The 26118-nt window shown below is 33.6% G+C and overlaps 6 protein-coding genes across 10 annotated transcripts; 4 read left to right on the top strand and 2 right to left on the bottom strand.

The window, feature by feature from the left end:
• Nucleotides 1–32: 32 nt before the first annotated feature.
• LOC138935013 (sterol regulatory element-binding protein 2-like) lies at nt 33–5153 on the top strand. Of its 2 annotated transcripts, none has more exons than XM_070299245.1 (8): nt 33–360; nt 877–1422; nt 1580–1797; nt 1872–2262; nt 2341–3270; nt 3457–3761; nt 4357–4518; nt 4665–5153. In XM_070299245.1, exons 1-8 carry the CDS (start codon nt 261–263, stop codon nt 5016–5018), a joined length of 3006 nt encoding a protein of 1001 aa, XP_070155346.1. In that variant the 5' UTR covers nt 33–260; the 3' UTR covers nt 5019–5153. The 2 variants fall into 2 exon arrangements, with proteins under 2 accessions (XP_070155346.1, XP_070155345.1); XM_070299244.1 differs by having other exon boundaries at nt 44–360; nt 1568–1797.
• Nucleotides 5154–6590: 1437 nt separating this feature from the next.
• Nucleotides 6591–10174, top strand: LOC138935015 (lymphoid-specific helicase). Its single transcript, XM_070299248.1, has 7 exons — nt 6591–6810; nt 7268–7608; nt 7700–8295; nt 8436–9088; nt 9243–9637; nt 9736–9994; nt 10090–10174. Exons 1-7 carry the CDS (start codon nt 6738–6740, stop codon nt 10140–10142), a joined length of 2370 nt encoding a protein of 789 aa, XP_070155349.1. The 5' UTR covers nt 6591–6737; the 3' UTR covers nt 10143–10174.
• Nucleotides 10175–10235: 61 nt separating this feature from the next.
• Nucleotides 10236–14590, bottom strand: LOC138935014 (SANT and BTB domain regulator of class switch recombination). Its single transcript, XM_070299246.1, has 10 exons — nt 14406–14590; nt 14063–14292; nt 12995–13778; nt 12450–12830; nt 12048–12314; nt 11673–11967; nt 11286–11514; nt 10936–11197; nt 10694–10878; nt 10236–10611 (listed from the first exon to the last, which is right to left on the bottom strand). Exons 2-10 carry the CDS (start codon nt 14151–14153, stop codon nt 10502–10504), a joined length of 2604 nt encoding a protein of 867 aa, XP_070155347.1. The 5' UTR covers nt 14154–14292; nt 14406–14590; the 3' UTR covers nt 10236–10501.
• Nucleotides 14591–15118: 528 nt separating this feature from the next.
• Ift52 (intraflagellar transport 52) lies at nt 15119–17464 on the bottom strand. Its single transcript, XM_070298702.1, has 6 exons — nt 17138–17464; nt 16785–17002; nt 16574–16682; nt 16226–16508; nt 15856–16104; nt 15119–15757 (listed from the first exon to the last, which is right to left on the bottom strand). Exons 1-6 carry the CDS (start codon nt 17266–17268, stop codon nt 15491–15493), a joined length of 1257 nt encoding a protein of 418 aa, XP_070154803.1. The 5' UTR covers nt 17269–17464; the 3' UTR covers nt 15119–15490.
• A 326-nt stretch (nt 17465–17790) lies between these two features.
• Nucleotides 17791–21574, top strand: LOC138934808 (serine/arginine-rich splicing factor 7). Of its 3 annotated transcripts, none has more exons than XR_011447185.1 (4): nt 17791–18079; nt 18341–18720; nt 19378–20015; nt 20648–20737. XR_011447185.1 is itself a non-coding variant. In XM_070298896.1 (4 exons), the coding sequence occupies exons 1-3, from the start codon at nt 18071–18073 to the stop codon at nt 20865–20867; spliced, it is 609 nt and encodes a 202-aa protein (XP_070154997.1). In that variant the 5' UTR covers nt 17799–18070; the 3' UTR covers nt 20868–20871; nt 20944–21574. The 3 variants fall into 3 exon arrangements, 2 of the variants coding, with proteins under 2 accessions (XP_070154998.1, XP_070154997.1); XM_070298896.1 differs by lacking the exon at nt 19378–20015 and adding an exon at nt 20944–21574 and having other exon boundaries at nt 17799–18079; nt 20648–20871; XM_070298897.1 differs by having other exon boundaries at nt 19378–20738.
• A 333-nt stretch (nt 21575–21907) lies between these two features.
• Nucleotides 21908–25563, top strand: LOC138935000 (serine/threonine-protein phosphatase 6 regulatory ankyrin repeat subunit C). 2 transcript variants are annotated; one of them, XM_070299221.1, is made up of 4 exons: nt 21908–22292; nt 22441–23393; nt 23845–24185; nt 24366–25563. In XM_070299221.1, the coding sequence occupies exons 2-4, from the start codon at nt 22522–22524 to the stop codon at nt 24926–24928; spliced, it is 1776 nt and encodes a 591-aa protein (XP_070155322.1). In that variant the 5' UTR covers nt 21908–22292; nt 22441–22521; the 3' UTR covers nt 24929–25563. The 2 variants fall into 2 exon arrangements, with proteins under 2 accessions (XP_070155322.1, XP_070155321.1); XM_070299220.1 differs by having other exon boundaries at nt 21908–23393.
• The last annotated feature ends 555 nt before the right edge of the window (nt 25564–26118 follow it).

A 26118-nucleotide genomic window follows, 5' to 3' on the forward strand; every position in this document is an offset into this window, starting at 1 on the left:
TTGTATTTTCAATCCTGTCAACAAAATGCCGTGGAGGTGGAGGCGTCGATTTTACGAGTTTATTAGTATCGCGCGCGATGACGCAACATCATCCGATCTGTAGCGGCGCTTGGATTGGCTACGCGATGATCATACGATCGTTTATAATTTTTAGTTATTGCGTTTGACATATCGGTGTTGCGCTCGCACGAGCTATCTATCGTTCTTGGATTTATTCGATGTGAGACAAAATATTTAAAAATCTGACTACGCAGGGTACAATGGCAGACCCAGGTGGATGGGCGCCGGCCCAAGACAATGATTTCTCCAATTTCCAATCGAATGACAGCTTCAATTTGAATGAAGTCACTGGCATCGATGGTAGGTCTCGTCAGCAATATATTTTCTTGTTGAGCATTTTTTGTTAAGATCCCAGAGATATACAATACTAACGAGAAAAGTTTTGTAACATTTATTATTTTATTAGGCAGGTATTATTTTGCCTGATTGTTACATGCATCATTTGTACTTTATCTATCATAATACTGTATACAGCTGTACAAAAATAACAAAAAATGATAGAAAATAATTGATCTTTAATTAACAATTATTTGTGTTCTATGAACTTATATGTATACTATATAAACTTATTCACTCAAGTGCTTTAAAAATAAAGTTTTTTATATTTTATATTATCATAATTGATGTATATTTTTTTGCTTTATTATATATATATATATATATATATATATATATATATATATATATATAAGCAATTAAAACTAAAAAGAATTGACAATATATAATTCATAACAAAAACTGGCATTTAGTATTAAATATTTACAAATATTTTATTATATCGTCTGATTATAATAATTATCTATTAATATATTGCAGATCTTTTAACAAATTGCGAAAATGAGTTACTGAAAAATGAGCTTTTTAGTGATGAGGCTCTACTTTCTGAGCTGGAAGATCCTATATCAGTGGATGGAAATACATTTGATTTCTTAAATGTCAACAATGATGAGTTTAAGGATTTTAAAGACTTTAAAGACCCAGCTATCCTTGAATCACCAAGTACAAATGTTATAGTAACGCAACAAGCAGTGACGGATAGTAATCAACCTGTTGCTTATATGCAGCAAGATATTACATCAATACCGCAAAATAGATCACAGAGAATATCAGTGGCTTCAACAACACCTACAGTATTTAGTTCACAATATGCGATACCACAAAATGTGAATTTTAATGTTCAATCTCCAAATGTTGTAACATTGGCCCCGGTTGCCCAACAACGGCAGCTACTTCTACCAGCTAAATTGATAAAATCAGAATCTCTTGTGTATTCTAAAAATGGACAGACTATTACATCGACCCCCGTTCCACATCAGATACATACTCTTGTAAATACTGCAAATGGAGCAGTGTTAACTACCGGTAAGAAAAACTAGATAAGCTTATTTTCAAAATATTTATAATCTAGCTTAAACATAATTATTATTATACAAAGATATGAAAAATATATATAGTTATACAATTTTATACAATGCATTGATATATATTTAATTGTGTTCTATTTAAGGGATTCCTGTAGTACTGGACACTGACAAAGTACAAATTAATCGTCTAAACACAACTACACATGTGGGTGTACCAAGAGTGAGAGAAGTGAAACGCAGTGCTCACAATGCTATTGAGCGACGTTATAGGACATCGATCAACGATAAGATAATTGAATTGAAGAACATTATAGTTGGTGTCGATGCCAAATTAAACAAATCAGCGATTTTACGAAAAACTATCGACTACATCAGGAAAGGATAATTAATTTTATCTTACACGTATATTGATGATGAACTTTCTAATTATTTTTCCTGTACAATTGTAGATATTTGCAAAACATGAACGCAAAGTTAAAAACCGAGAATATGTCGCTGAAAATGACCGCTCAACGACAAAATCTTCGCGATCTGTTAGTGTGCGGGCAACTTACGCCTCCGCGATCAGATTCGAGCGAGCCGTCTTTGTCACCTGCACCCGCACCAATGTCACCGCCTTCTCCGTCATCGGTAAAAGATGATTCGGATATTCTACAAAATCTTCATTCCGTGTCCAGTTCTGGAGGCATGAGAGATCACACCCGATTGACGTTATGCGGATTTATGCTGCTCTTCTTAGCATTCAATCCTCTTGGTATTCTCATGAACAATGTAGGAAAATTCAATTATGATTATTTAAACACGAGATTGGATGGACGGACGATACTCAATTATCAAGGTACACAAGTAAAGATTATATTTTATTTTACTTTAATGAATTTATTATCGCTAATATTTTCTCTTTTTTGATTACCAGATCAACCAGAATCAGACAAACAGTTGTGGAGCAATGTTATTATCTGGTTCATCAATCTGATACTTCTGGCGGGTGGTCTCTGTAGACTGTTGCTATACGGTGATCCCGTTTTTCCTACCGGCAGCAAGATCTTCCTTGAATTACGTCGTTGGAGACGTCAGGCCGAATTTAATATATCCAAACATGAGTACAATCAGGCGTATCGAGATTTACATCAATGGTTGCAATACTTTGGTCGATCTTTTCCGTTATCGCGCACAGAAATTTATCTCGCGACCACATGGCATATAGTGAGGCAAATTCTTCATAAATTATGGCTGGGAAGATGGGTCACGCTGATCGGCAAGTGGTTCTCGGAGAAATCGGAACGGGAACAAGCGGAAATGTCCGTAGAAATAGCAGTTGTCTATCAACACATGCTCTGCCTGCGTCTGTCCGAAGGTACGAAAGATTCGACACTGTATCTCGCTTTATGCGCCGTCAATTATGCTGAGGTCGCCGGCGAGAGTATGCCGAAGCCACTACTTGCGGAAATATATGTGAACGCCGCGTTATGCTTGAAACAATCTCTCTTCCCATACATACACAAATATTATCTGGGCAAAGCGCGTGTCTTGTTGTCCTCATGTGCCGTTCCTCCGAAATTAAAGTGGATCATGATTGATGAAGGTGCGAGATTCTTGGCATCCCAAAAGTGGCAATACAAGAAACAGTCCGACAGCGAATTCACATCGCAAAGCAGTCGAGCGGATCCGCTATCGTACGCAGCCCGCGCCTACAGAAATCATCTAATTGAGCAGTGCTTGCGTTTATTGACCGGTATGGTCGGAGAATGTCACGCGTCCACCGTACTCGAATTGGGACGAATCATCATGGCTTCTGCAGAAGTGGACGCCTGTTTCCCATCTATTGACAAAATCAGTGTAGCAAGTACGAGAGAATATTATTTAAAATTTTTAAAAATTTTATATATAAATGATATATTTTTATGTTGTATTTATATGTATAAAGTTGATACTTTCCAAATTAAAAATTTGATAGGAGATAAAGATGAACTATTTTTTTTTTTAGCATATTAACTTGTATATCATTTCTTCTTTTTTATAATTTTTATAGCGTGCGAAGATGAGATTGGATTATGGTGGGGAGCAGTGATTTGCGCTACCGCGAGTTGGAGATTAGGAGAGGAAGATTCAAAGGCATGGAATATCGTGGAGAGTAAATTTCCTTATGAAAGAAATTTCCAAATCAGCGATAATAGCAGCAGCAGTCCATTACCACATGCTGTACTCAATGTTCTACAGGCAGCAAAACATTCTACAAAGATGGCTTCTATGCATTTCATTGATCAGGCAGGATTACTGCTCGAACAGTCTATGGTGTACTATCATTGCAAGGAGCAATCATCGCAGCAAGTCTTGGTAAATTATCAAATTAATTGTGGTAGATTTTAATTCACGAATAATTACTTTATCAACAATATTAAACATGTGATATTAGTCTATTTCAAGTTGAAATAGCAAAATTAAATGTAATGGCAGAATTATTGGTCGCGAAACTTTATATTTGCGAATGTCTCTTTGTGTAACAGAATCTATAGAAAAAAATTATATTAATATTGGCTATGCATTTTTGTTTAAAAGAGATCAATATATATTTGTATACAGAAGTGATTGCGAATATTTCGAGAGTTTCATCATTGATTGAACATTAGAGATATTTAAAATATTTATATTTCTTTTAAAGGTTTTTTTTTTCTTTTTTTTTTCCCCCAAGTATAATCTGTGCTATCGTTTATCTGTTACAAGAGTGCATTGTAGTTGCATTGCATGAAATATAACTATGCAATACTCCTGCAGTGCAACTCCTGTGGCAGGTTGCAGCACCATGTACAATAGTTTAATATCTACCTGTGATTCATATGTGTGTGTGTGTGTGTGTGTGTGTGTGTATGAATGTACCTTTTATAATGAGACTCTGCCCTATGCTAATCTCTGTTATGCTTTCTCTTTTCAGTTTACTCAATTATGGATTTGTGACTGGCTTCTTGAAATACGCACAACATTGTGGCAAGACTTGAATCAAGATGCAGAGTTGGAAAAATCTGTCGCGAATATATCTCTTGCGGGATTCCAACGTGACTTGGCATGCCTGAGACAACTGTGTCAACATATCCCAGTAAGTGTAAATTCTTATATATGTTCTTATATATATTCTATATGTTTGTTTTCAGTGAAATTGATACAATGTTATAATAAAATAAAATTTGTTATACATACGCATAATTATCTAAGATACATATAGAAAATATTATCTATTTTTAGTCTGTATTAGCAAGAGTGTTTCTGTATGAAGCTACAGCACGCATTATGGCTGGGGCGACACCGATAAAGACTCAGATTTTGCTGGATCGGAGTCTGCATCATAGAAACTCGCGTTCCTCGATTATATGCGGCAAGGATCGATCACAGGAGCAGAACAATGGCGAGCGGGAGCATGCCGTCGCGTTATGTTTAGCATGCAGACATTTGCCAACGCTACTGTTAGCTTCGCCGGGAGAACGCGCCGGTATGCTCGCGGAAGCCGCCAAAACGCTTGAGCGAATAGGGGACAGGAAACGTCTTCAGGAATGTTACAAATTAATGCGACAGTTAGGCTCAGCGATTACTGTTAATTAACGCATCAATGCTTTACGAATTTACGCGTATATATTATGTATAAAATATTACATATCATTTCTAGTATTTATATAAATATTAATTTATGCACATATGTATACAAATATAATTTTATTATTGTGCTTCTTTATCTTATATCATTATTTTCTTATACTCTTATTTTTTTAAAATACATCTTATCTATTCTCTTTAGCTTTTGTTTTCATTCGTGAGTAATTGATTAATTACAATTCTCTGTGTATATGTAATTAAATTAATATTTATTATATTAACTGCAGAGAAAAAAAGGATTATTAAAAAATATAAATTTCTCTAAAAAAAATATGTATTAATGATAAAAACAATGTGAAGCAATATATTAAAATAATTATAAATTTATAGGTTTTCTCGATTTAATTATTAGATTGTATAAATCGCATAGATCTATGGATTGATATAAATTCCTTATAGCTATAGCCTGCGGTCAAAAAAACATTAGAGATGTCGAAGTGTTTGATTGACCAATCAGAATAAAAAGATTAGAAGATTTCTTTATCCTGATTGGTTAATGCAATACTTTGAAACATTTGTAGCGTCCACTGAACTATGTACCATACTGAAACCCGCACGGCTCTGCTGATTGGCGGCCAGAAATGTGGGACTGCGAGAGTTGTCACTTCTCAGACCTGTTCTTGTCTAACTACGTCGACCACGTGACCAATGTACTATCCATTCTAAAACCATTATCATAATTTGATGTGCAATTTTTTAAGATACACTTTACCATTTTTCATATTTATTTTAATTCTCTGCTTCTTAACATTTTCAACCATCTAGCATAGAAATAAATATTTGCGTGGTATTAAAGATCGCATGTGATTTGGTGCGATTGCGTGGCAGGACGATGTTTTCAATTATGATAGTTCACGGTAAAAAGAGACAGCTCTGAAAAGCTGCAGCTATCCTTTAGTGGCCGCGGTAGTAGTGGTGGGGGTATAGCCATCGCGTTCCAGACTGGATGACTGCAACATATTGGAACTTCCAGTATGGTATATAGTTCAATGGTAGCGTCTTCCCGACCGCAACTATAAAGCGGCGTCTACAATAGAGATTTTAAGCCCTAAGTCTTAGGAAATTGACTAATTACAGTCGAATATTCTTCTCATACTTGACTGTGATTTGTCAATTTCTTAAGGCTTAGGGCTTAAAATCTCTATTGTAGACGCCGCATAAGGCTATGATCGGGAAGATGGTCGTTACAAATGCTTCGAAGCGTTTGATTGACCAATCAGGACAAAAAGAGTAAATATTTCTTTATTCTGATTGGTCAATGCAATACTTCGAAGCATTTCTAGCGTTTTCTCGACCGCAGCCTAAGTAATAAATCTATGGTAGAAACAATTGCAAATCAATATGAAAACAGTAAAAAACTAAGCTTCGAAGCGTTTGATTGACCAATCAGGACAAAAGGAATAAAGATTTCTTTATTCTGATTGGTTAATGCAATGCTTCGAAGCATCTCTAGCGTCTTCTCGACCGCAGTCTAAGCATCCATTTTTTTCTTATATATTATTGGCGGCAATTTATCGTACAACTGTCTTTTGTATTTATACAATCCGCTCATGCTTTCAATCACGCATGCAACCGCTGTTCTTGTTAACCGTTCTTAACATTTCGAACAAAGTTTTGTTTTACTTTGAAGGAGAAACTGATCTTTAATTATCTTATATCATTACAATAATGGAAGTCGATCTTTCTGTTGACGATAATTTGAATATGATTGATCCTGGATGTTCTTCAACTTCCTTCGCAGGTAAATTTATTTTATTTATCGATATAGAAAATGCGAACATTATGTGTGATATATTCATAAATATATAGCATTTTTTTAAATAACTTTTGCTTAAAACTGTTGAGACATACGTGCTTTTAGCAAGAAATCTACATTGCTTTTTTTTTGCTGAAATATGTTAATATAGTGTTTCTCAATTATAAAATCATTTCTCGCTCTGATTAGAGCAGAATTGCCACTTATTATTGAATTTCGATTTGTTAAACGAACAAGAATCGCGAATTTTATCTAGTTTTATTAATCAAAATAATTTATAAAATTTTTTTCTATTTTGCTCTCATTTTTATATACTTTTATTTTGCTGGAATAGTTCCTAGCTAACAATGATTGCAAACAATTATTTTATAAATAGAAAACATTGTATATGTATATTTTATTTTAAAATATAATTGGATATTTTTATTTTCTCTTATATAAGATACATCAATCATCAATAATGTCAAGTTTAATAATACACCATTAGAAGAAGAAAAGGCAAAAGGAAGAAAAAGACACTACAATGAGATTGAAGTTGAAAGAAAACAACTTATGGAAGAAGAATATAATCGTGAAATACATGAACAAAGATACAAGCGATTGATGAACTTGTTGAACAAAAGTAAATTTTATTCTTCTTTTCTAGTAAATAAAATTAAAAAAGGAAAGGATGTTAAGAAGAAAGGGAAACCTATTATTAATAATGAAAATGTACCACCATCGAATAAGAAAACAAACAGGCTCGATGTAGAAAACTATAATATACAAGAATATATATCTCCAGTAAGTAATGAAAAAAAATTCTAATTTTTATCACAATTTGTAATATTATTTAAGTATAAGAGGATTTATAATTTGATCAAATTATATACAGATCAGGAAACAAATGCAGGCTAAAAAGAAGCAAACAAATCTAAGTCAAGAAGATATAAAAGCAGAACTGCTATCTGCAGATTCAGATATTGAAACAGAACCATCTACTATACAAAACACTGCTATTTTACCAAAATATTTTTGTGGCGAATTATATGATTATCAGCAAGTGGGTTTGGAATGGTTAAAGGTGCTTTATGAGAATGCCTTGAATGGGATTCTAGCTGATGAAATGGGGCTTGGAAAAACAATACAAGTGATAGCTTTGATATGTCATCTTATAGAGAAGAAACAAACAGGACCTTACTTGATAATTGCACCCCTCTCCACTATACCGAATTGGCTGTTGGAATTTAAGAGATTCGCTCCTGACATACCAATTGTGTTATTCTATGGTACACGAACTGAAAGAGAAGCTATTCGTATAAAAATTAAAGATAAACACCATGTTACAAATGGTTATAAAACACAACCTGTTGTAATTACTACCTACGAAGTGCCATTACAGGAAAGTAGATTTCTTCAGTCTCAAAAATGGAGATATATCATAATAGATGAAGGACAGAGAATCAAAAATTATAACTGTATGCTAATCAAGTATGTTGATTGCTTAATTAATTACAAATATCAACATTTATAAGTTATTTCTAAAATTAATATACAAATTCAGAATAATAGTTTTAATTACAAATATTTTATTTTTTTATTTTAAAATTAAGATAAATGAATTTTTTTAGGACCTTGAAAACGATGCAATCTATGAATAGACTAATACTGACTGGAACTCCACTTCAAAATAATTTATCTGAACTATGGTCCCTTTTAAACTTTTTGTTACCGGAAATCTTTGATGATTTAGCTGTATTTGAATCATGGTTCGATGTTAAAGAACTCGAGCAGGAAGGCGCCGAAAAATTTTTGAAGCAAGAAGAAGAGAAACATGTATTATCATCGTTGCGCCAAATTTTGAATCCGTTTATGTTAAGACGAATAAAAGCTGAGGTTCATTTGGATATTCCTCCTAAGAAGGAAGTAGTAGTCTATGCACCGCTCACGGAATTACAACACGATCTTTACAAAGCAGTATTAAATTATGATTTAGAAACATTGAGCAAAATTGAGAAATCGGATCCGATTATACAGACTTCAGATGGTAAAAAATCGAAAAGACGGGCTTTCTTGAGAAGTAAATACGGATCTGCCAATGATAATTTCGAAAATGAAATGTCACCAAGTACTTCGTTACAAGACCTTGATACTAGCTCTAATACAGATGAGTGGAAAGCAATGAAACCTATGGACCAAAAAAAATTGTCAATATGGAAACAGTATACTGATGTTACAGAGCGTAACAGGGATTTTCTTGTTCGTATTCAATTTCAAAATAGAAGTAAGTTATCATTATAATATGTTTCATTCATATTTTTATACATCATTTATTTCATTATTTTAATTTATGTTATATATATATAACGTATATATAACAATATATAAAAAAAAATATATATATATATATTATATATTGTTATATGTACATATTTTAGTATCGATGTATAAGAAGATTGTAAATCATCCATATTTGGTTCACTGCCCATTGGATTCAATTGGTTTGCCGAAAATCGACGATGATTTGATCAGATCCTCCGGCAAGCTTTTAGTGTTAGACGCTATGCTGGCGAAACTTAAAGCGCGGGGTCATAAAGTTCTGTTGTTTTCGACAATGACCATGATTTTGGATATGATTGAAGATTATCTTTCATTACGAAATTATAATTATGTAAGATTAGATGGTAAAATTAAAATCGAAGAGAGAAAAGAAAATATTCAAACTTTCAACAATGATCCAAATATGTTTATGTTTCTTATATCTACTCGAGCTGGTGGAGTTGGATTAAATTTGGCGAGTGCCGATACTGTTATTATATACGACAGTGACTGGGTGAGTTAATAATCTCGCTGTTATTCTTTTTTTTTTTTTTTTTTTTCCATGTCCATATTTATATTTGATTCGCGCTCGCAAATTTTAAACGCTTACAGAATCCCCAAGCGGATATACAAGCTATGGCACGATGTCATAGAATAGGGCAAACGAAACCTGTGGTTGTCTATAGGCTGTGCACTAAGGGAACAGTTGATGAAACGATTCTCAAACGTTCCGAGGCTAAACGTGTTTTAGAAAAAATAGTTATTTCAAAAGAATGGCGTGGCATAAATATTTTTAATAAAGATGTTTTATTAAAACTGAAACAACTAATGGAATCTAAGGAATATAAAGTTATTACTTCTGAAAATGAAGGTAAGTGTTCTTTTCACCACATAATATACACATTGTTCAAGTAATATGTATGTAAAGAGTTATACCAAGATTAATAAATCAATTTCTTTTTGTAGTGTTTACAGAACTACAGTTGAACAAATTATTAGATAGAAGTGATATGAATTAATAAACAACCCTTACATAAGATTCAGGAATAAATCAAGAACATATACAATATAATTACAAATTAGATTGTTAGATAAGCAAATGTTTATTCCATAAATACAGTATTGAATATATTTTTGCAGTAATAAAATTTTACAATGGATCTTTAATAATGACAAATGATAAAGATGCATATTTATTTTTTTATAAAAACTATTCAATTTTCTAATGTATTTAAATTAAATATATTTATTAAACAATGGCATTTATAATATTGTGGCAGTGTCTTTTCCTTCTCTTTACGTTCAATCACAACAAAATAATTTTTTCAACATATTCCAGATATATCAGATGAATTATTTAATCTTGTGCATATATAAATCAAGACTTGTTTGATTTCATGCGAGTCTTCCCTATTAAAGGGTTCTTATATTTATAAGATTGAGTTAACTGTTCGCGGAATTCAGCTTCTAGTTTTATATATGTTCCACCTATTTTTCAGATATCAAGTATTATTTCTGTGATATTATTTCATTTTTACTGAATATATAATTATGTACATGAAAAACATACCAATAGGTTGCTTAGTTTTATAATTGTGTTGTTGCTTGCTGTAAGATTTTGACAGCAAATTCTCTGTCATCGTTCTCTTTGTCAGAAGAATTATCATTTGCGCTGCAGCTCTTTCCTCAAAATCTCTCTGATTATCTTGATTATGTCTTACGTTTAAATTGCCGCTCCAACATCTATTGTTGTTTCTAAAAGATCATAAAGTGATTTTGCGTTATAAAAATATTATCAATACGATTTCTTACTTCTGATTATGTATCGTTTTATTCATTGGTTTTAAGGTGCATAATGTGTTGAATTCTTCGCTATAATACGATTCGTCGTCTATACTGCTATCTTCGTATACAGTTCCGTCGTCGTCTTCGTCGTCCTCGTCCGTAAACGAAGAAGCGGAAGACAAAACATCGGTTGTAGTTGTGGAAATCTGTCGACGAAGTTTCTGTAAAGACTTCTGCGAATCTTGCGTTTCAAATAATCGGCGGAATCCCGAACTTCCCCAAATTTTTCCTGTTTTTGAAAGAAATAAAATTTGCGTATGTATTATAATAATTTATAAGAGATAAAAGAAGACAGAATTCTTTCGAAAACAATTTACCGAGCAAACCAAGTTTCGGTCTCGGTGGCACGAGTTCTATGCCATTCCACCACATTATATCCTTGCATACTAATTTGCTTGGACGAAGAGACGGATCGCGTGTCACCAATCGTATAATCTTTTCCGGGAAAAAGAGCTGGGGCGGTTCGATAGTTATTACTTCTCTATTCGCTGTCAAAATATTTAAAATATTTAATTCTTTCTCGCTCTTTATATCTGGTACATGTTCCTAAAACAAATATATAAAAGCATATAAAAATAAGAATCTTATGTAAGCTATATTTGTATATATACATTACGCGATCCTATATAATTAATAATAATATTTAATATATAAAAGAAATTTTTTTTTTAAATTTATAAAATATATAATATATTGATACCAACTTTGTACCTACATCCGCCTTGACTAGATAAAACTTCGAATCTATAGGCACGTTGACTGCAGCACGGATATCTTCCTAGAGGAAAAGGCGTAGGCCTCTGTTGCTCATTCACGAAGAATTGTGCAGATTCTGGGTGATAACAGCACCAGTCGATCTGATGTATTGAGAAGTACAAATTACACTGCTGGCAAAACAAGAAATGGCAATCTCCCCACAATCTCCAATAAACTTTGCGCCAGGAGCGTAACTCTGATCGTAAGGTAATGATGTAATCATTCAATGTCCAAGTCAGATCTCTAAAATAATGAGATATTTTCCATTTTTCCATTTTTGTAATAATATTTATATTGTAAAGTACTGTATATGTCATATGTACCTTACATGTTTGCTGCGTATAGTTCCCTTGTTATCAATTTTTATTGCGCTTGGAACGCAAGGCACAAAATCGGAAATCGATTGTATAACATTCCTACTGCATTTTCCACATTTAAATAGCATAGCCAATGAACTGTAATGCCCTTTTTTATTATCCGGAGAAGTTTCTACTAGTGACACGATCAATTTGCAGAACAAACGACTCTGAATTTTATCTTTTTTGTCTTTTAACATTTCAACATCCTCATTTGTAAATAATTCAGCCAATCTGTTAATAATCGTAAATGTCAATAAAATAGTGGGAAAGAAAAGATTTTAATAGCTACTTATTATTGTTTGCCATATGGTCAGAATATAATCAAAACTATAATTAAAATTACGACGAAAATAATGAAATACATGCCTTGTAAGAAGATTATCATCTAGACATGACAGGATTGTCGACGTCTTTAAAATATCTGACATGTTGTCGTGGCAATATTGAAGACAATTTTCCAAAAGTGGCTCCATTTGCAGAAAGCAGGCAGATACCATAATCGGAATGACATTACTCGCCTCTAGAAGTGGCCATTCAGACTTTTTTATGATGTCCTTTTTTACCCATCTCATTAACCAGTCAAAAATAACGACATCACAATGTACTGATATGTCTATCTCATCAAGTTTCTGCCCTGCTGTGACGTCAGCAAAATAACACATTTTTTGTATAAGAAGTTTTTGTGGACATCGAAAGTTTTTTTTGATATTCTTATCTTCATCGCATACATGAATTTCCACGTCGTTCCTAAGATATACAATATGATAAATATAATGATAATATTATCATAAACGATAATATACACATAAAACATTTATGCAAAAAAATGTTACTGTACGGTGTATTTTTTTGTTCAATTTGTATATATTTTGTATATATTTATTATATATTGTCACTCAAAACACACTTACTCCAATGATTTCTTATTTATCTTATTTTTCTCCTTCTCTCGTTCTTTATGAATTGTGATTGTTGCTTTATTCTCAATTACATTACCCAATGAAGAGTTTTTTTTAACATCTGTGACAACAGTAGATTTTTTAATAACAGGCTGCGATAGGGACGATTTTGGTAGCATGTATGGTAAAACAGAGTCCAATAATCCTTCGTGCAAAATATCTCTTAGACTTTCCTTCATGACTTTCGCTAAGCCATGTTCACTTTCTTCTGAATGCTCCTTAAATTGTAAAACTTTCCTCTTTTCATTGAAGGTTTGACAACTTTTTAACAACTGATTTACTTCTCTGATATTATCTCCTGTTTCTAAACATCTAGAAATACTTTCTGCATTATTAGATTCCTGTGTAAAATCATCCTTATTGCATGCCTCATAAATGGTATTACAGGAGATTGTAGAAGATTGTGAGCTTATCGTACTATTTGATATAGACGAACTTGCTTCTTTACTACTTGTTGTTTGTAGCAATAACTTCTGTACAGAATCATTGTGTTTGTATTGTTGTTCTTGAATATTGAGATTACAATTGTCATTGGTTACTTTATTATCTTCATGTGTTTTTAAATCTAAACTAATCTTTGTTAATTCTTGCCAATCAATTTCACTATTAGCACTCAGTATTGTAGCCAAACCTTCACAACTGTCGTTAACTTGGTACGCAGTTCTCATAAATTCGAAGAATGCTCCAATCGTTAATTTCGAGTGCTTTTCTTCTTGGAGATTTCGTAATCTTTCAGCTAAATTCAAAGTTCTATTATTACTATCATCCACAATTTTTTGTATCATAATTATGATACAGTTTGACCCATTTTTGTGCGATTATTAATCGATTCAGTGTGTCAAGCTCCTGTGTAATCTGATATATCCAATTTACTCTATTAATATAGTTCAAACATAGCAACAAAAAAATTGTGCTAGTGCCACTAGATGCAGAAATCATTGAAATACTTCAAAATAAAAGTGTAGCATCCGGTACCTAATTTTGGTGCAATCTAGCAGTCTACCGGTGATTTATATCTACCTTCATTAGTTGTTGAAACACATGATCTTAACACTGCATGAGCATTTAAAGCTACATTATTAGTTACATTATTAATTTCATGTGACTCCATGATTCTCCTTTTAAATGAAAGAATATTTGCATTGCAATTTAATTTTTGCACTTATAAAGGTATTATTCTCTCGTATTATATGTAACATCGAAATATTTTACACAGATTACATCGTATAACTCCGATCTGCAATGTATAACTGTAAAGTTTATAAAAATTGTTGCAAGAATTTTAATGTAAGAGGGTAACGATTCATTTAAACAATTATATCGTTGCGCAAAAGTTATATATATAGATAGTAAAAATTCTCACTTTACGTTTTCGAAATACATCATTTGGCATCTTTGACGAACCATTCAGTTACGGAATGCTTATCTTTTAATGATAGAATTATTTAATGAGATATATTTATACTATGTTATCACACAGCATGATTATTGTGGCAGAGAAATTATTGGTGATGTAAGAATTGACAACGTCGCAAAACAGCTGATTTGATCTGGAAAAATCACATGCATCTGATTGCGTCCGATATATATATGTATATATATACGTAATAAAATGCCAGTGGTATTATTGTATAATAATAAAAATGACTGTGTGCGCATGTACAAAATATAGCGTAACAGCGGAAGCGATTGCGTCCAATACCCGATATGTATATATATGATAATAAAATACCTGTGTATATATATATATATATTAATAACAAAAATAATTGCGCGCGCGCATGTGTGTGATGCTAAATGTAGTAGAACAGCGAAAGCGATATTAATATATGCATATAGTGTTCAATGCATTACGTAACGAGAATATCTCTATTTTACACGTATTGCGATATCCGATGAATTAATGTATACTTTTCAAGATTTTTTCTAGCGCGCGCTATTCTGATTTCTAAATAATTTTATTTTAAAAACTTCAAAAAATGATATTTTAAAAATTTCAACTTTATTTTCTTTTATTATTTACATATAGTGAAAATTACTATCTAAATTTATCTAAATTTACTATCTAATTAATTGATCTTACAACTTATCTCTCAATTTTCATAAATGATCGCTGTACAATTTATAAACCTAAGGAAAAAAAATGATATAAATATATATAGAATATGTTGGTATATATATATATCGGCACATTGTCACAAATTGTCATCAACTGATAATTGCTACAAATATTATATCAAATTATATTTGATAATTGATTCAAATTTTCTATGTATCGATACTGTGTTGATAAAATTTTCTATGTCGATAAATGTCGCTAGATAAAAAAAAAATGGAACAGTAGAAAATTTAAATAAAACGCAATAATTTCTTCCGATAAACATTTACTTTTAATAGATTGTCTTATAAAATCAGTGATAATCTCTAATATTTTTCTGTATAATAATTTCAATCGTGCATCGCTTTGTAACTGCAGATTTTTTGAAAAATGAAATTCAATACTTCTTTAGCAGTATTGAAATTGTTTATCCTTATTATAATACTTCCAAATTCTCTGATATAATGATCTAGTTCCTTATCGTTCGATAAATCTTTCGTCGACATATATTTGTTAGTAAGCTGTGAGAGTCTCAAAAAATCAGAACTGAAAGCTTCATTTAGATCAAAGAGTTCCAAAGCAGGTGGCGATAATTCTTGAAAACTCGGGGGAAATACCTACACAGGATAAGTTCAAAGTTATATACATAATAATTATATGTGATAATATATTAGAAATAGAGATAAATTTTTTGAGCACAAGATGCAATGCTTACTGATGCTTGTGTGGGAGGTAAGGGTGCCTCAAAATGAGGTGGGATTAATGTAAGTGATTCATGTTTCACCCCCAAAGCTTCATATGCTTTTATGCAAGCTGGAATCATATTCAAATTTATGGAATAAAAATGCTGCTTAAATAACTTTGTATACTCGCGAGGAATATCGATATTATCCAAGTCTTGCGTGCAAACTTTTGGATTATTTGCCTGTTGTGTTATATCTGGTACAAAGTTGTATTCCCAAAACTACATAAAAATACATACATAAAAATACATTTTGTTAATTGCATTTTATAGATTTTTTAAATTTTAATATAGCAAACTTTATTCTTTAAATTATATTAATTTATAACTAAAATAAACTTACTTCTATATCATCTGTGTGATGATCCACTATCCCTGTGATATCCAACTCAAAAAAATCAAAAATTATTTCACGCAAAGCATCATTATTCTCTTTTTCTATATAAGTATCTGCTAGCAGTTTAGATGAACCTAATACAACCAATTTGCCACCAGTTGTTTTTACACAATGATAGGCACAAATGGGTCTGTTCATTGGAATAGCAATTGATCCACTGGACAAAACGACGACAGATGGTTGGACTACATTTAAAGTAGCACCATAAGGATACAAAAATTTCATACCACTGAAACAATTATATATTTAAAAAAGTTGGTAAAAAATATGGAATATTAAAACATTATGTCTTACATGTACTCATCATGATTCTTTAAAAATATAGACTTGTTTGACAAGCCTTGGCATATTAGAGATTCCTTAGGATGCATTGTTTGACTGTAACTCATTCGAGCTACGCTATCTGGAATTAGAAAAATGAAAAATTGTGAGTTTATATTTATATATATATATATAGGAAGTTTTAATGAAATAATTTTTTTTTCTTTTTAAAGATTGTACGTACCATTATTTACCATAATACCGAATTCTTCTAACAAAAAATTGATATTTGTATTGGATTTATTTTCGCCACCTTCTCCAAGTGTAACAAGAACATTACCACCAGAATTCAAAAAGCTTCTAATGGAATTCATTTCAAGCTCAGTAAATTTACCTAATGGTCCTGGCAATATTAGAATCTTGACATTTGCCAATAATTCTTGCGATATCACTTCATTGTTTCTGAAATATATACATTTTTAGGTATAAATTTGTTTTCACTATTAATGAAAATTTCTAAAATATTGATATGTAATGAAATTAATATGAATATATGTAAACAGCTGTGAGAATTTTTTTTGGCAAAGTCTCACTTACTCTACAAATTTCCACTTTGCTTTCAATTTTCGTTGAAGTACTTTGAACTCGTCGTTCAATTTTCTTTCATTTTTCGATACGTCAAAAATAACAATGTTATCAGTTTTATCGCCACTTCCGAAAATCGACATTATAAAATTATTATTATTATTATTATATAAATCGATTTAATAAATTATTTATGTAATATAATACAGCACACACAATTCGACATTACATTATTACATTATATTACATTCAACAACTGTCACAATATATATTACTGTCAAAATATTCCATTTGTGTTATTGCTATGACAACCGTAGTAACATCAAACATATATTCAATTATAATCGGTAATTATTAATGATTTAATTATTTATCATATTCATTGATATTTTTGTAACAGTAAAATAATTTCTGTAATATTTTTTTATCAGAAAACATTCTGATAGTTTTTTATTTCTGATTGTTTCGCGCTATTGCATCTTTGTTATGATAATATGCAGGATGTAATGTCGATAATATCAATACTCTTCAATTTCGTTTAATAATCACGAAATTTTTCTCGTTAGTGTTTCATTGGTAACTAAAAGATGTCGTTGGTGTGATATTCCTTTAAAAAAAAGAAAAAGATCACTTTATACATGACATCAAAATCAAGTCCTTTTCTGTGATTGGTCCGACAAATTAAAACACGTAGCGAAGTATCGCTTGGTATTGGTGGACATCATCGTAAATATCGTATGGTGGAAATGCTATTGAAAAATTGGTTCTATGAAAAGCGGTTTCTCTAATCAATTCGTAATTTGTTTCTCGAATCGATATGATGTACATGAAGAGGTGAGAAGCCATCGCGCTAATCACGGAACGATCACATATTTTCCAAAAAATACAGTATAGTTTCAGCTCCATAGTTCTTTATATTTACGAATAATCTACGAACCGAGCAAAATGAGCAAGGTATACAAATACAAATGAATTATGTCGTCGATAGCTTAATGTTTTAAATTAACGAAACGTTATTGTTTTATTTACAAACGATTGACTTATCTATATTTAAATATTTCTTATCTTAAAAAAAAAATTTAATATGAAATATATTTACACACATACACACAAGTTCCTCTTTTCTCCTCTTATGCTTTTATCCATCTTATTTATTAGTATCTTGCTTTTAACTGTTTTTGTTCAAATCTTACATATATATATGTGTGTGTCTAGATGTCACGTTATCCCTCCGATGGCAAAGTCTATGTGGGAGATTTGGGAAGTAGCGCTAGTAAGCAAGAATTGGAGGATGCATTTTCCTATTATGGATCTTTACAAAATGTCTGGGTTGCCAGAAATCCTCCTGGATTTGCCTTTGTTGAATTTGAGGATCCTAGAGATGCAGAGGATGCAGTAAGAGGACTGGACGGTCGTACTTTATGCGGAAGACGCGTTCGTGTAGAATTGTCGAACGGAAAGAAATTGAGAGATAGAGGCTCCTTCAGGAGAGGCAGTGGAAGACCCTTTCATCCGGAAGATAAATGTTATGAATGTGGTGAAAGGGGCCATTACGCTAGAGATTGTCATCGTCACAGGATTTCTCGTAGAAGAAGGTAAGTTTTCTAAAAATTTTTTATTAAATAGAGTTAATAATTATTTCTTATTCATAATTTCTATATATAAAAACAGTTTTTAAATTATACATATATTAAATTTATATATATCATGTTTAAAAGATTGTATATTGAATTGTTTATATTTTATACATAAGTTTTTACCTTTGTACACGCACTATGAGGACTTAACTTGTTGGATGAAAAAGGATCATAGAATAATTACAGAAAGATATACATTTATATCTTGCTATATGAGCCAAAGTACAGGTTCAAACTTACAATTGCTTCAAAGATATAATTTTACATAAATCATTAATCGTATTTAGATTAAGTATTTAAAACATGTAATTAATTATTTGACATTTAATAATTAGGAGAAGCATAAAAGCACTGCTATATTTAATATATCTCCAATAAGATGGTCTATATTGTTACACATAAGACATATTTGATCAAATGACTGTCAAAGTATCGCATTTATTGTGTAAATGTTGCATTATAGTTGTACAAAAAGATTGTGTAGGTTGTCTTATTTGTTCAATAGCGATTATAAGTCATTCAGATGATCAATGATTAAGAGAAAAAAAATTATTCCTACAAACATAAAGAAACTGTTTGTAAGGCGGCAAACATAATACTACCCATTATTTATAGGAGTTGCGGCTGAACATGCGGCACACGCATGAGAAATGTGTGTTGCCGCCCGACATTGTCGCGCGAGATTCGCCTTGGGTTCACGTGTTCGTGACACACACATCGCGCGTCGTAGTTACAGCGTAGAGCACCCCACCTACTTTGGGTTTCCCTCTGCACATCTCTGCGAGCGAGAAAGCGCGGCAGAATCATGGGGGCCGGATATGTGTGACGGCTACTAGTTCTGCGCACTACTACGATACCGCTGACCACTGACCATCACTGATCTAGATCGAGAGTTTACGCACGTCGACGTTCTTCGTTCAGCTATCTGTGATTTCTGCCTAGTCGTCGTTGTCGTCGTCGTCGTCATCATTGATCATCATCGTCGTCGTCGTCGTCATCATTGTCATCATCATCGTCGTCATCGTCGTTGTCATCGTCGTCGTCCTCGTAATGATACCTAATGACCGCTGAGAGACAAACTTTCAGTGTTTCCATCTCTAGCCACTTTTCATCTCCGTTCATCTCCGAACCTCTCGTGATTTCATCTGCATAAAAGCGCTTGTCCGCTCTCCTTTCCCGGCATAGCCATCGCAATCTACGATTATCTACTATAAGTACAGCCCGGGGAACAGGATGGTACATAAGTAGAACCAGTCAAGTATATATTCTACACATGGATTAATGTATACAGTGATGCAGAGTGAATTTTGAAAGCGCGTAATGAAGAAATTTGTGTTACATTATTATGGATAAGCTTGCATGATTAAAATTAGTTGTATACATTTATGGAAATGGTTGGGCAGAGAGTTATCCAACAAAGATTGAGCAGAAATTTCGTCGATATATTTTAAAGACTAGATCCTGATAAGTAAAACTAACAGTTTTTATCTATTAAAGCTCGGATAATTTTACTATTTGTTATATATACACTAATGTATATCTTTATTTAACAAAAAACTTGTATGATATCGAGATATTTCAATATTTATAAGAATATTTTTTAGACTTTTATATATATATATATGTAGATGCATGTGTGTATATACATATTAAAGGTTTAACAGAAACAGATTTTACCATGTTGGCGAAATCGGAATGCGCGCAATTAATAGTTTTGGAGATAGCACATGCTATATAAAAGTCTAATCTCGAGTTATAAAGACAGTAGTAAAATTACCATATTTTATGTTTCATGCTAGTGTTTCGTAATGGTAGGATAGGCAAAGATATACGCGCACATTGGTCATTTTACTCAAACATTTATTCATCGTGGCTTTTACTTTAGGTGTTCCCGCTCGCGATCAAGATCACGATCGCGCTCGCATTCACGTTCCCGTTCGAGATCCCGTAGTAATCGTTCGCGCTCGCGTTCATCACGGCGCAGCCGATCCCGCAGCAAGAGTGCCAGTACCAGAGATAAATATCGTAACAAGAAACGCAAGTCTGTTTCCAAAGATCGAACCAAGTCAAAATCTCGATCGGGCTCTAGGTCGCGAAGCAGGTAAACGAGTGAGTATCACAAATATATCGTTTGTAATCGTTAAATCGAATGATAATATATTGTGAGTATTTTTGTTTTAGTGGAGATATGATTTAAAATCGACGCGCTTTCAACGGACTCTCCCCTTTGATTTAATTGGAAAGCTGCGATATATGTCTTTAATTTATATCACACACACACACACACACACACATTTAGCGCATACAGAAGTTACCTGTTTTCGGAATATGGATATATAAATGACTGAAAAATTATTTTGTACACAAGAAAGAAGGCACATATTACTATATTGTTCCTACTGCGGTTTTCTTCGCTCTGTGTTCATCGCTCGTTTTTAAGTTTCTTGTAAACCAGTGTTCAATAAAGGGGTAACTTTTCAGACATGCGTACGCTTATACATTGAATACTTTGCCTATACGTTCGATTAATATCTCGCCGAAATCCCAAGTTTCCACACTATACAAGTACATGTATAGTTTAAGCTCCTCCTTTTTCTACCCCCTGGGTTCGCATGTACATCTGTGTGTTTGATCGCGATCACAACTCGGCGTCGCCGAGAGTTTCCTTCTCTCTTGAAATTTTTTTGCGTTATCATTACTCGACAGAAGGCAGAGCGAGTTAATAGGCGTAGCATCAACGGCTACGATTTAATTTGCGAGCGCATCACGTTGCGCTTCGAAGAATTGCATTAACGAATAACCGGTAAAAAAGATTAAATATAGTTTCATTTTTTTATTGATAAAAATATGCTATAATATTTTTACTACTTCTATATTTTTAGGTTTGTATTGTCAAATTTCGTTGCCATATATATATATATATATATATATATATATATATATATATATAGAGAGAGAGAGAGAGAGAGAGAGAGAGAGAGAGAAAGTGTGTACTAAATATTATTTAAAATCGTAATGCAGAAGAAGAGAATGTATGCGCAAAATATATATATCAAATTGAATGACTATATTTTATTAAGTAAGCACTTTTAGCGTAATTTTGATAATTATTCTTACTTAATATAAATTATTACTTAATAATAATTATTATTATAACAATAAGAATGTAATCGAAAATTTGATTTTATTAATATTGTTTTCAGCTTTAGAACAAATGCAATTCAATCATTTTATACAACCACAGAAATATGAATATGAATCGGCGATACGATATTCATCAGCGTGATCGGCCTAAATTCCAATGGTTCGGCACCTATGGCTTTGCCAGAGGATTAAAAAGCCGGTGAAGTGGGGCAAGCAACGAATGAAGGCGAAACGCGCTACACTGAACGCAAAATACTGAATGTAGTGCGGAGAGGAAGCAAAGAGAGTTAGAAGAAGAAGAGAAGGAGGAGGAAAAAGAAGGGATGAAGTCGGTGCAAGCATCGATGGAGTCTCTTGTTCTTTAGCGAGGAGTTAGTAAAACGCCGGTAACGTTTGCTTCGATTCTGTTCGATCAGTCTGTTTTGTTCATACTACGTTTCTTTTATAACATACGGGATTTTACTGTACGACGAATGCGCGCTATATCGCGTAGCGTAGTTTAACTTTGATCTGCGAAAGCTAAGTGTTTCGCAGGCTAATTACGTCCACTCGCTGTATCGTCCCGCATCGAGCCAATTGCACGAGCACGAATAATCGAGATCAATTAAGCACGCGATGACTTCCGCGTATGAGGCGACGACAGAACAGCAGAAGACGATGACTTTGCGCGGCTCCGCGAAAGCTCACTTCGACGGTCGAGAGCTAGACAACCCGGACAATTTTGTCGTTGATATGGAGGAGACGTTATCGTCGTCGTCACGACGAGCCAGTCTCACAACAGGTAATTCCTCTTTCGAGGAATTCGCAGTGAAAGTTAATGTTTTGCCCGGTGAATCATTTCAAGAGGATTTGAGCGCGCTCGACGAAGATGCACAAAGGATGACGGAAAATGTGTGCAAGAAAGAGGGTAAAAATGAAAAAAGTATTGATACTTCGCGAATGAATAGAGCCAGGAACGAGTTGATCTTCAAAGATAATGAGAAACATGAGGAGGAGGATTCGGTTTTGAATTTATCAGTGAATAATAGCACCGCGACGGAAAACTCATCCACGTGTCATGCGAAAAAGGACGGACCCGACGACGGAATCGAGAACCAAGAGAAATTCAAGAATCAGAAACAAAGAAATAGGAGCGTGCTGGAGATTGAAGTACAAGAACGACATATGACATACGACAGTAATGCTTGTATCGGAGATAAGTCCCGAGATTTCACGGCGGGAGATATACGAGCTTGTTACGAGAAAGTGGCGGAACTTCGTCTGGATACGAAGGCCGAGATGCAGGATGAGAGGACTGAAAGGGAGATTATTATCGGTCGCCAGGACAGCGATTCGTTCTACGATGCCGTGCGATCGGGAGACGTTAAGCGCGTCTCGGCGTTGATCGCCAGCGGCTGCGTGCAAAACCTGGATGAACCGGATTGGAACGTGTCGGGTGATCCACCCCTATTGATGGCGGCAACGAATCATTGTTTGCCTGTGCTCAGGTAGATTTTTCAATCTTGTTTTCGAAAAAGAATTTAGCCGGTTATCGCGGCCTTTCCAATGGACTTGTTTAAGATAACGTTGTATTACTTTACGTAATTATCTCCTTCCCAAAGTTTGCATCAATTTAAAGACTATATGAATCATTCACGAGTCATCGTGTAGCTTTCTTCTCTCATATCCAAAAGTCCATTCATTATAAACTCATAAATTAATCTAAATATCACTATTATTTAAATTCAAAATTAATCTAATTATTATATTATTATACTACTTTATTTTTGCGTAAATTATTGCAATGTATTATTAGATGTAATTATATTTTATTATTATTTTTTTACGTGCTATTATACACTATTAAAATGTTTTACTATATTAATTAATAGTAGTAATAATAAAATATGCGCGATTAATGATATATTATATCTTTTTTTATCGTCGTATATATCACAGAACGCTGTTGACGAACGGATGCGATCCAGCTGTGCGTTCGCCGCGTGGTGAGACGGCGCTTCATAGAGTGATCCTGAACGGCGGGCCAGGCAATGTATTGAAATTCGTGGAGGATCTCTTGAGGCATGGCTGTCCGCCAGGCGTCAAAGAGGCCGGCGGTGGGTCGACAGCGTTGCACATGCTCTCTCGTCAACTGGCACACGCACCGCTGAAGTCCCACCATCACGATTTCGACGCCGCCTTGAAGACATTGGAATTGTTGGCGAAAGCGGGACCCATCAATGCCAAGGATCACCAAGGTCGAAGCGCCCTGCACATCTTAACATCTTCGACCGTCTTCGGTACGATTAAGATAATATTAGTGTTTATATAAAATTTATTTGTCGCTTAGGTGCGCATCCTTCGAATCGCATTTTCATCGATAACTCGATAAACGTATTTTTATTCTTTGCGTATTTTTTCTACGTAATTTTCTATGTAATTTTTACGAAAGATTTTTAATGACGCACGATTATGCGCAGATAACAATTGCAAGACCGACATCGAGTCGGTGATCGGAACACTCCTGACTGCCGGGGCGGACACCGCGTTGAAGAATGATCGCGGCGAGACGGCGTTGCACGAGAGTCTGGAGTGCGGCACGTTGAACACGGCGACGTTGTTGATGCCGCGCACGCCGACGGGCATTGTATCGCGATATGGTGAAACCCCGCTGCATATAGCTGCGCGAAAGAACCATGTCGACATGGTGATGTGGCTACTGGAGCACGGTGAAGATCCTGGGACGCAAGATGCAGGCGGTAACACGCCGTTACATCTCGCATCGGCGAGAGGATTTCATCGGACAGTGTCGCTGTTAGTCACCTCGCCCTTGGCTCAATTGGAGAGAGCCAACGTCGAGGGTCTGACAGCGCTACAGGTTGCCGCTGAGAGCGGATTTGTCAACGCCGTTAAGGTGTTGCTCAAGGCCGGCGCCGATCCCAGTCAAACCATGCGCTATTGCGCGACGATCCTGCGCCGTCATCCCGACATCTCAGTTCTTATAGACTACGAATTGACCAGACGTCGACAGCTTGCCGCCTGATCGCGTGCCCCCACCTTATGATTTTCACCTCTGCTGGTATTCAGTAATCGCTTCAAATTACTAGAGATTACTATGTACAAAATTGTAATTGTCATACACTTGTTATTGCTCAGTATCGCGATATGTATCGCGGATTTGAAATTATACGTGCAATCGTAAGCATAATATAAAATCCTGTTGCCATATAAATCCCAGTTATAGATTAAAGTGCAACTTAATTTTGAAAAGACTGCGATACGAGAGAGATTTACTATTTAAAATATATAAAACACCGGAATATTATGTGCACAGGTATACATTTTTATATCGTTGTTGTCGTCTTAATTTCAAGACATCATATTATTATTACATTTAACATTTCAATTACGTTTACATTGTCGAATTATTTGAAGAGGGATTAATAAAATGACATAGTTTTTTTTATAACATTAGTGTATATTTTATAAATCCATACAATCTGTAAAATAAAGCGCGGAAATGAATAAATCGGGAGCATGTCTATATATACAGCTATATAAGTGTAAACATATTTTATATAAACCATTTTCCTCAAAGTATCACGTGATGTCTGGAAGGCTGTGTTAGAGTTATAACATAAATATTATATAATAATCTCTCTCTCGTACACAATGTACATATAATGTATAATTTACTATACTTTGCTACATTAAAACGTCAAGAAGACACTGTATAAAAATAAATACGTCTTCCCTCTATTTCATATAGGCTTCTTCCTATTACATGCACATAGAATAGAATAGAAATGAATTTACAAATTCTTTTTTGATGCACATCTATTATAAAATGTTTTACAGCTGACATTTTAATTTACGTACATTTTGCACTGTCGATCTTAGATCTCTTTGTGTATTGCACAAAAAAGAAGAAAAAGTTCACGAAGACAATATTTGCCAATCGTTCGTGTAAAATATTATATTAATTCGCGAAATATATATATATATATATATATATATATATATATATATATATATATACATATTTAACAAATCAATATTAAAAACATATTTCAATAAATGCATTCGTTACGAACGTATGCATTTTAAAGAAAATCGGAAAATGTGTGCTAGCATACGTAATACTGCCGCATAATAAATTCTGAGACATCTTGCCCACTTTTCGTGGCTGCTACTGATAAAAAGCTCTTTCTTATGATATCATTACATGTAATT

This window comes from Polyergus mexicanus, unplaced genomic scaffold (genome assembly GCF_030449975.1).
Source record: "Polyergus mexicanus isolate NDT 795.1 unplaced genomic scaffold, iyPolMexi1.0 SCAF_7, whole genome shotgun sequence".
Classification (NCBI taxonomy): Eukaryota; Metazoa; Arthropoda; class Insecta; order Hymenoptera; family Formicidae; genus Polyergus; species Polyergus mexicanus.